This window comes from Etheostoma spectabile, chromosome 8 (genome assembly GCF_008692095.1).
Source record: "Etheostoma spectabile isolate EspeVRDwgs_2016 chromosome 8, UIUC_Espe_1.0, whole genome shotgun sequence".
Classification (NCBI taxonomy): Eukaryota; Metazoa; Chordata; class Actinopteri; order Perciformes; family Percidae; genus Etheostoma; species Etheostoma spectabile.
In genome coordinates, this window is record NC_045740.1 from 32,465,205 (window position 1) to 32,475,504 (window position 10,300).

Genomic DNA, 10,300 nt, shown 5'->3' on the forward strand with positions numbered 1-10,300 from the left:
TGTGTGTGTGTGTGTGTGTGTGTGTGTGTGTGTGTGTGTGTGTGTGTGTGTCGGCCACCTCATGGCACGGTGAGGGATCTTCCATGAGGGGTTGGAGTTCCAGTCCCAGAACAGCGTCACACTTCTGATGCACATTTTCAATCCAGATATGTCTTTTTTAATTCCACACATTCTTCTTCTTTGTCAAAACCAGGCATTTGCATTACCCACAATGCATCAGGCCACCGGCAGTATGGTAGCGGGAGAGGTGTCAGTTCAACCCCTGGGGCACTGCCAAGGTGCACATGAGCAAGGCACCAAACCCCCAACTGTCCATCGAGGTACAGAGCGTGTGTGTAAATCAGGCCTGTTTGTGATGTGTTGTCTTACAACAGGGTGAAGACATTGTAATTTCCCTTGCGGGATTAATAAAGTATAAATTACTGATTACCATCATTATTTTTCAGGGTCTAAGCTAACTGACAACTAGCATGGACACAACCCTCACAAAAAGACTTAGTATTCCGGGTATTGTACGTTTTAGAGACACACAAAAGACACTTTGAGAAGCAAGTTTTGGAAAAAACATCAATTTTTATTTGGAAATGACTGATCTTGTGCCCACTCAGTTTTTGTTCTTTTTCTTTTTTTTGCATCATTTTTTGAAAATCTCTCCTGCCAATACCAAGATAACAATGCTCTTAAAAATAAAATCAAAAGGTAAAACTATTCAGAGAAAATAAAATCATCTCAAAAACAAAAAGGTACAAGAAACACATCCATTTTTTTGCGGGTGGGGGGGGGAGAGAGGGTTTGAAACCAAATAAACAGAGATGCTACGACCGAGAAATGGCTCCTCCTGAGTCGGGAGGATGAGCCCAGGCCCACATGGTGATGAGCCATGTGCAGATCAAAGTCCCGCCCCCCAAGTAAGGACGATAGCCAATCACAGCGTAGTGTTCACAAGCTCCCATGATGCCCCTCTCTCCCTGGGAGGCTAAGGCAGTCAAACACAGTAGGTTACAGTAGGCTTGAATACCTTAAAGTGGTAGATCATGAGATGAAACACCAGAGGAAAAGATCTCAACTCTCTGAATCCTTTGAGAAACATTCAGCGCTTGACTACTAAAGGCTGCCGAGCGGTCCATATATTAGTTTCTCTGTATTACCACGACATAATATATACAGTCAGAAACCCTCCCGTAAGACCAAGAGTCTCGCCACGTTCTCCTCTACAAAGTCAGGCCCCAGCTCTGGAAACTGCTAACATTGATCATGTCCAACAAAAGCTGGAAAAGGAGAAAGTTAGAAGTAAAAAATGACCCCTTTGGACTAGTATGAAGTATGAAGACAGCTGGATGAATTACAGTCTGTCTCAGGATGTGATGTAATCCAAACACAGCTGTCCGGCTGGAGATGAGGAGGCAGCAGGACTCAACCATCACCAAGGAGATTGTTAGAAAACGGAGATCTTTTCCTCCTGGAGGTACAGTGTATCATGACTAAGAGTTGTCAAACACATTTTTAAAATGTCTATCCCCGTCAATGAAGTCATTCTTACAACATGATCCATTCACACCATATGCTAATTTGAAGTGGAAACCCTTCCATTATTCTCCCAGCCTCATTAGACGAGGATGAGTGTGAGATGTCGATGCACAGTTCAGTAGATAACCAACTATGAGCTGACTGAGGAGAGGGCAGAGGCTAGGAGGGGAGAGTCCGTAATCTTTAAGAGCGCTTATATCCTTTCTTTTTATTGTGTGTGTGCATGGTGGTGAGCTTGCATATTGTGTGAGTGTTGGTTTGAGGCGGTAACACATCCGCATCAACTTCCCTGTCGGCGTCCGTCTTTGGACCAGAGCCAGCCCTTAAAGGAACAGTTTGACATTTTGGGAAATGTGCTTATTTGTTGTTTCTTGTAAGTAAATTAGAAGGTCAGCTGTTTCTTTGTGCTAAGCTAAAAATCTGCTAATCACCAGCTATAAATTTAACGTAAAGACGAGAACATGGTATCAATCTCGTCTACATCTAAGGTATCTTTAAGTGTGCAGAATCTGAAGGTCTAGAGGAAGAGGTTCCAGTGTGTGCCAGGGGCAACTTGGCCCTGATATGCCTGCAGACGTACTGGCAAAGTAATTTTTAATCTTCCAGAAACACAAACCGATGCAAGCAAATATGTAACCAATGCAGCTCACACATACACTGTTAAAATGGAGAATATAAGCGCCCTAATGCAGACGTTCACTCAATATCAACAGCATCTGTACTGCTCAGTAACTGATGTGTTTGCTGTTTTTTTAATAAGCTGTTAAACTAGTGGAAAAAAGAGAATGTACTGTTTATAATAAGCCATTATTAGGGTGATCTGTTAGTATTTTACAGACTTAAACGAGCGCTACACAGCGTGCCTGGTGCACCTCTGCATTGATCAGGAGTGCATTTTCCCTTTCGTTAAGCGCCCTCTCCTCCCCGCCTCGCCCTTTCCCCAAGAGGTAGCTGCCCTGCCCCATCCCCCCGCCCACCTGTATCCCACCCAACCCTACCCTGACCCCCCCACCCCCCCCCCCCCCCCACCCCCCCCCCCCCCACCCCCCCCCACCCCCCCCCCCCCCCCCCCCCTCCAGTGAACCATGGCACTTCTCTACTCGGCCTGAGCGTCGTAGTTGGCTCCCCCAGCCTTCTTCAGCTCTGTGCGGATGTTGTCTGCGTCCAGTTCCCTCGGGTCACTAAACATGAACTCCTTGGCAAAGTTCTGCAGAGACAAAACAGTTCAGAAAACCAAAAGTTACTTTTCATTAGTTGCAGAATGGGAAGAAGCCAAGCTAATCACGGCTGGGTAATGTTTTTCCACAGATAGCAAAAGAATACTTTCCGTAGCTTGGAGGAACACGTTTCCTTTATGAAGTATGACAAAGTTATAGTTAGTTAGTTATAGTCGAGCCTGCATGAATCTGACTGGGAAATCGATTCAACGTTCAGTACTTTCAGTACAGCTTTAAATACTGGCTGCACTCTGCTGAAGACACAGACCCGACCCTACTCAAGGTCCAGTCACAGCCCAGAGTGCTACAGAGGTTCCTATCATATTGTACCAAAACCTATCCACAACAATTTATATGATCTTCTACGTGAATCCTTGTGCTCTTAGACAGCGGCAGTCAATGTGGGGCATGTAGTAACAAATACGTGGACTACACACAAATTACAGTGCATTACTTTTCGTAGAGAAATAGTTCATAAGAACAGCCTGTCCCAAACTCCAGTATGTAGTCCTCGAAGGGGGACAGCTCACAGGGCTAGTGAAGCTACGGGATAACACGCTCGCTAACCGCTCTCTGAGATCATTTCACTTTCCTCTGCACGGAGCGGTTTAATAATAAGCCAGTGAATTGTTTTTATCAGGATTTTACATCATTTTATTCAAGAACGGGTTATTGAAGAGAGGAAAAGACCGTGCAACTAGTACGCTTGCTAACTGTCAACTCTTAGTTTGATAAGTAATATTAATAATTGATCTTTTTGATATCTACAACTCTTTAAAAATAAAATTCAGAGACGAGGGTATCAGCATTGCTTAACATGTTAAAATAAAAAGGAAATGGAGCAAAATGGAGTTTATGATCACTAATATAACTATGAAGCAGTACTCCACGGAGGACCTTTAAAGATGCACGTTCTGTCTATTTTTAGGAAGGGGCCAAACTGTTACCACCAAAATAACTTTAACTTTTATTAAAGTTGACATGCTGTTTACAAATGCAGCAGACACACAGCAACATTAGCATTCATATGTTTCTAACTGATGATATTTCCTCTCCCTAAGGCTCTCTTCTGGTCCCCGTGAGTGGCCTCTTTCACATCTCCTACTTTTTAACATATGTGAATATTAAGAACATATACTGCATAATGTTTACAGTATATTTACTCAACTTCTCTTTGCTCACAGTTACAATGGGGGTGCAACGGATAGCAACGCTCACGATTCGGATCATGGGGTTGAGTCAGCGGATCAGCACAAAAAAAGGGGAGAGGGGGCCACACACACACACGCACGCACGCACACACGCACACACGCTCCGTTCATGTGAACACAAATTTGCGTTGCCTGTATCTTTTCATAATATGGTTTATCAGTCTACTCCAATGTCACATTATTATTAAGTTTAAACTTTGCATTTCAGCCGCAGTTCCCACGCGTTCCAAATCGAGAGTGTTGATCTGTACGGACCACAGCTATTTCAAATATATATTTTAACTCTATGTTGTGTTGCTTATATGCTCTACCTTCCTGTTACCTTGAGTTCAGATGGCTGTTTGTGAAAACCCTACTGTGTGTGCAGCACCGTGTTGCCTCTGCAACCACCCCCCAAAGGGACCATTACAGCTTCACTCTCTTTTACTCTCATTATAACAACCATTACTTTAATTGCTACTTTCTTCACATGCAACACCAACCAGTCTCTGACCTGCACGATGTCTTTAACCAGCGCCTTGTCGGTGCTGATCTTGGCGCGCTGCAGCCCGCTGATGTTCTCACCGATCCAGGTGATGAGAGTGAACTTGGCTCGTTTGCTCATGGTGTCTCCCATCGTGATCCGGACGAAGGCGAACAGACGGGCGTCATCTGAGGAAACAGCAGGAAGATACAACGTAACACTCAATAGACAGATGGAAGGTTCTCGCAGGTGAAGATTTCAAATGGTACACACTGCATCCCACACTAAAAGACAATGCAAATTCTCCTGTCCAATCAGACAACACACACAGACCTGGTGTAGTATCAAGCTTTGCAAAACGGTGGTTATGTGTGTGTGTGTGTGGTGTGTGTGTGTGTGTGTGTGTGTGTGTGTGTGTGTGTGTGTGTGTGTGTGTGTGTGTGTGTCGTGTGTGATACAGACTAGAGAGTGGCAAAAACTGTTTCAGTGTTGCAGTGCAGATATACACAGGTGCGGCTTTTGTAGTTCCACTGCACCTCTAAACTGTGTGTGTTGTGTGTGTGTTGTGTGTGTGGTGTGTGTGTGTGTTTGTGTGTGTGGGTGTGTGTGTGTGTGTGTGTGTGTGTACTGATGAAATATTCAGGTCAACAGACTGAATGAGTGAAATCTTTTGTGAGCCTTTCCGTTGTGTCAAACCTCCCCGAGTGACCACGCCTGTCACTCCCACGGCGGCCCACTGCAGAACTGACCGTCTGTGAATAATGTATGAATACATGCAACAAGGCGAAAAAGAAAAAGAAAAAAGACCTCTGTTGCTTTTCTTTCTGACTTGTACCTCTTCAGGCCTCTAAATCCTATTCAAATGAAACAATGTGAGCAGGAAACATGCCTCTTTAGCGTGACCTGCTCCCTGACATATGGAACATGTAACGAGGGGTCCAGTGTTGCCAACTCAATGAAAGTAGCTCCAAAATTGCTAAAGGTTGCTCATTTACATATTGATGACCTCATAACTTATCATTTGCATAAAGCTTAGTGGCACAAATTTGCTTTTCCTAGGATGGGGAAAGAATATCCCACCCTAATCTGCCTCTGATTGGCTAGTACTCGTTGCCTTCGTTGGTTGGATTGGTTAGGCTGAGGCAGGAGGAGTGGGATTGGTCAGGGTAAGAAAAGCAGGGTAAACCAATCAGAGACAGAGTAAGGCAGAGCAGGGCGGGACATTCATTCGCCATCATAGGAAACGCAAATTTGTGCACGGTGCAAGAGGAGGGGGAAAGGGTGAAAAGATATATGAATTATGAATTACAATATATACTGTATCTATATCGCTTTTTAGAAATAACGTTGCTAAGAGGGTCTGAAAAATCACTGAACCTAGAGAGAAGTCACTAAGTTGACAACACTGGAGGGGTCAGTAGTAGACAGCATTATTAGTAGTAGTATTATTAGTATAGTATATGTTGTATATATGTCCCAGTGATGTCTCCTATTGGGGGGGGAAGTCACCACAGGCCTCACGGTACTATATCATCACCATACTTATGTCACCACACAATATTATTGTGATTTTAAACATATTTCAATACACTTTAATATATTTTGCAATGAATAAGCATTAACTGATTTAAGCAATGCTGTGAGAACTCACAGATACTCATGTTTTAGTATTCTTTGTGTTTTATTTTAGAAACTCTAACTATAATAATAAGGGTGTACCTGGGAAATCTAGATGCAACGTCCCGGTAGCTTTCATAGCTACGTTACGGTGATGGGATGCAGATGGTACAGGTACTAAGTATATTTAGGGTTTAATATGGAAATTCATGCAGTTTCTAAATACAGCATCATTTAGGTGTCTACTGTGTTTGTTTTCAGTCCAATAAAGGCCACATTATTTCTTTGTTTTGGTCTAATTTGATACAAAGTAAAGCTTATTACGTCTTATTTATAACTATCAACTATCAACTTATTTATAAACCAAAAACTGAGATCTACTGCCAAACTTGAGGTGCTTATACACGCCTTCATCTCATCTCCCATTGACTCCTGTAGCACACTTGTCTCCCCACTTAGGATTTGGCTCGTCTTCAGTCAGTTGAGAATGCTGCTGCAGGGCTTCTCTCTAGGTGACATAGATGATCTCACATTACCCCGGGACTGAGTCTCTTCCCTGGCTCCCTGGTGCACGTAGGATTAGTTTAACCCTGGTACTCTGGACAGAGCATGCTGTCTGTGGCTGGGCTACTCCCCCCGCACTGGTCAGCTCGCTCTCTGGGGTTGGGCATGTTAAATGTGCCGTCAGCTCCACGCACCCGGCTCAAGATCTGAGGTGGAATGAATGAATCTGTCTCCTCCCTCAGGGTCTGCTTCTCCGTTTCTCTGGATTCTTTCAAAAATCAGATAAAGACGTACCTGTTTAGACAGGTATGTCTACGTACCGTCTGCACTTCAAATATTATTGTGCAATACGATTGTGTATCTCGTTCTCACTCTGCATTGTGTTAGTCTCTGTAAAGCACTGTGTGTGTGAGACACACACACACACACACACACACGCACACGCGCACACACACACGCGACATTTTAAAGAAGGTGTTGTACAGTGAATTGAATATAGGCCACTCATACATAACTTTAGTTTACACATGAAGTAAATAGAAATGTGAGAAGAGTGTATTTCACAGCCACAGAACTCTGAGTGTGATTACGCCGTGTCCCACCTAGTTCCCTCCACACTGTGTCCAACGAATACGCCCAGGCTGGGTTGCGTGCGGTGTCTCCAGGCGGTACGGTGTCATTATGTAACAATAACCATTACTAATTAGTGTCTTCCAGATGTTATTGCCTCTGTGTGACTAACAAGAAGTCTGTACACTCCGACTATGAGTGGTCATCAGAGCAGTGTTACAGGCGGAGAGATCCCTGACACTCATGAGGTTTCCACCTGGAAACCACATCCACACGGGATCTGGATGTGGATCCATACTGAAGACCTTACCAGACTCTTCTAGCTGTTTTATCATTTGCCTTTACCCACTTAGTCATTCAATCAACAAATTAGGAATATTTATCATAAATATCATTGTATAAATGACATTTTGTTGTCAAACCTACAGTATCGCTGCAATATCGATTTTGAAGGTATTTTGGTCAAGAATATTGTAATATTTGATTTTCAACATACAGTAAGGTCCAGTCCTACATGACTGTATCAGTTAGTTCCTGCAGTAACACCACTGCAGTGCACCCCCCGAGACGCCCATCCAGGAGAGCCTTCCTGTCCTGTGTCCCGTGGGCCCCCCCCCAGCCACGCCTCTTTAGGACACAGCTTATGAACGATTCTTTTGCTAAATATGCCTTTTAGCTCTGTAAAAATAAAATGTTAGCAAAAAAACATATTGACAACTTATAATGACTTGGTAATTACTATATTTGACTTGGTTGTTAGTGCATACATAAACGCATACATATAACTATTTAACATTAATATAAAGAGGCTATACAGGAGACCCACTGGGAATCATTTATATTAAACTGCGGTTCCAGAGGGACGGCTTGGTTGGACATTTAGATGAAGACATCTTTTCAAAGCCCCAGCTCAGCTTTGAGTACTGGCTTTATGGAGGGCCTTCTGGAAACCGCCTTATAGCTTATTCAAACTCGCATTATTATTCATTATTCTGTTATCACAGAAACTATGAAGCTGCGACTTTTCTGGGAGAAACCTGCTGCATGTTGGAACCGGACAGTAGTTTTCTGAAACCTCAAAGCAAGGTTTAACGTTTTAACAGCTGACTTTTTGTTGAAAGAAAAGTGGGAAAAAAAGTTAAAAGAAAATGTTTAAAGTGTCAACAAATGTTAAAAAGTCAAAAAGCGTCAATAACAGGGGGAAAAACATCAACATAATATGTCAGACCTTCGAGGAAAAAACATCAACAAAAACCACAAAAATAATGTTGGACAAAAGTTAAAATCCTCTAAAGCGCCACAGCGTCCCAGCCCGATCAAATCCTTCAACCTGTTCTCCGACGGGGGGAGAGAACCGCGACGCCCAAACCGGCAGGCAGGTTGTTATGGTTACTAGCCCTGAGTGGCGTTTCACTTGCCCCGGGCCAACCGGGCGACCCTTATTGTTGAGGCCTGAACAGTGAAGAGCATTCCAACCCCCCCACCCCCCCAACTCAGACGTGAAAGCATCCCACATCATCAGCCAGTGTGTGCAGCTCGCAAACCATGAGAAAGATGTCCTCTTGGCATTCATCAGCTACAAGAGAGGCATTTTAGCAGCTAACTCCCATAGAGCTGAAGTACTTCAGATTATTAAAGAATATTCAAACGGAGGCAGCAGAAGAAAGCTATCCTGACTGGATCCTATACATCCAATTATGCAACTTCTGGTTCCTTTCTTCCGCCCCTCCCTGTCTGGGTAACGGCCACATCTCTAATGGCGTTTTTCCACTGCTGGTAACGGCTCGCCTCGGCTTGGCTCGGCACGGCTCGGTCGCCCTCGCCCCATTCTATGTTCGTTTCCATTGCATATTGCGTAAAGCCTGAGCATGGCTGGTCACTATAGCAACGCGTGATGACGTAATTTTCAGCGCGACTCACAACAGCACGTCGGCTACTCGCCACAGCCAGAAGAAATGTTTTGTTCAAAAGAAGCTGAAGGAAACAAACAATCACCGCTAAAAAAACGGGAGTTTGGGAATTTGACGGAGTTCAGAATCGACATGACGGTTGTTCGCCGACACAACAGGGTAAGTTAAGTTTCCTGGTAACGTTAGCTAACATTTGGATGTGTTCAGCGTCGCCGTCAGTATACTAACGCTATAAAGTACATGAACAACCATGATTACACACCAACATGACTGATGCGGACTGTTGTGTTTTAGAGATTCACGCTTTGTAAAATCGCCGCGCAGACGTCGGTGGGCGATGTCCGACCGGTGAAACCTCTGGTTCTGACTACTGGGCTTGTATAATCTGTATGAGAGTCACGGACAGTCTTATGACAACGACTGGGATAATCTGTCGGTGTCGGCTAGATTTGTTTTAAATGTCCCGTTGTTGGACACAACTCACTCTTGTTTGCTAACAACGCCGTCATAAGTGACGATTTCTCCGACCAACCAGCGGTCTGCAGGTAACCACGTCCTTTTGGTCGCCTCGGCTCGCTTGGAACCTCGACTGAGGTAGTACTAAAAAAAGTACCTGGTAGCAGGTCCCAGGGACTTTTTTTTGTAATGGAAAACCAAAAAAAGCGAGTAGAGCCGTGGCGAGTCGAGTAGATACCACGCAGTGGAAAACCGCCATAAACCAACAGAAAGTTTTAACCAAACGACGGATGACAAAACTCCTACTCACAAAGGCTTCGTGACTACAACATGTATTTACTACTTTAATCATATCTAACCTAAGACTTTGGTAAAGTCATATCAAGCACCGAAACAACTCGTACAGCACCTCATAAGTTAATCTTTATTTTCAAAAGAGATTTGAGGAATTAGAAATAAAACATCAACATTTCAGCTTTAGCGCCAAATTATTTCTTTACACATCGCTCTAGAAAAAAATGTGTCCATCACTATGTCGATATGTGAAAACATCCTCAGAGGGTTAAATAAAGCCACTCCCAGTGGGAATGATAGACTCTGAAATGGTTGTAAAGGTTTTTGGCAGAGCCTCAGCACCACTGTTCTCAGATCAGATCTCACACACATTTACAGGAGCGGCCACTACAAAGACTTTTATCAGCGTGGGCTCCAAAGGCCATTGCCTGGAGCCACACACACACACGCACACAATTCATTAAGTACATTCCGTGGCACTCAAAATGAGTCACCTCCCTTTGTTTGATCTGTCATTGTCACCATTCCCCC

General features: G+C 43.9%; 1 protein-coding gene across 1 annotated transcript in view; it reads right to left on the reverse strand.

Moving 5' to 3' along the window:
* Positions 1–553: 553 nt before the first annotated feature.
* Positions 554–10,300, reverse strand: part of LOC116693471 (coactosin-like protein) — a 13,385-nt gene continuing 3,638 nt past the window's right edge. Inside the window, exons 3-4 of the mRNA XM_032522473.1 lie at positions 4,449–4,606; positions 554–2,734 (exon numbers count right to left, since the gene is read on the reverse strand). Of these exons, the coding sequence (XP_032378364.1) occupies positions 2,624–2,734; positions 4,449–4,606 (269 nt within the window). The 3' untranslated portion in view covers positions 554–2,623. The remainder of the gene's footprint in view (positions 2,735–4,448; positions 4,607–10,300) is intronic.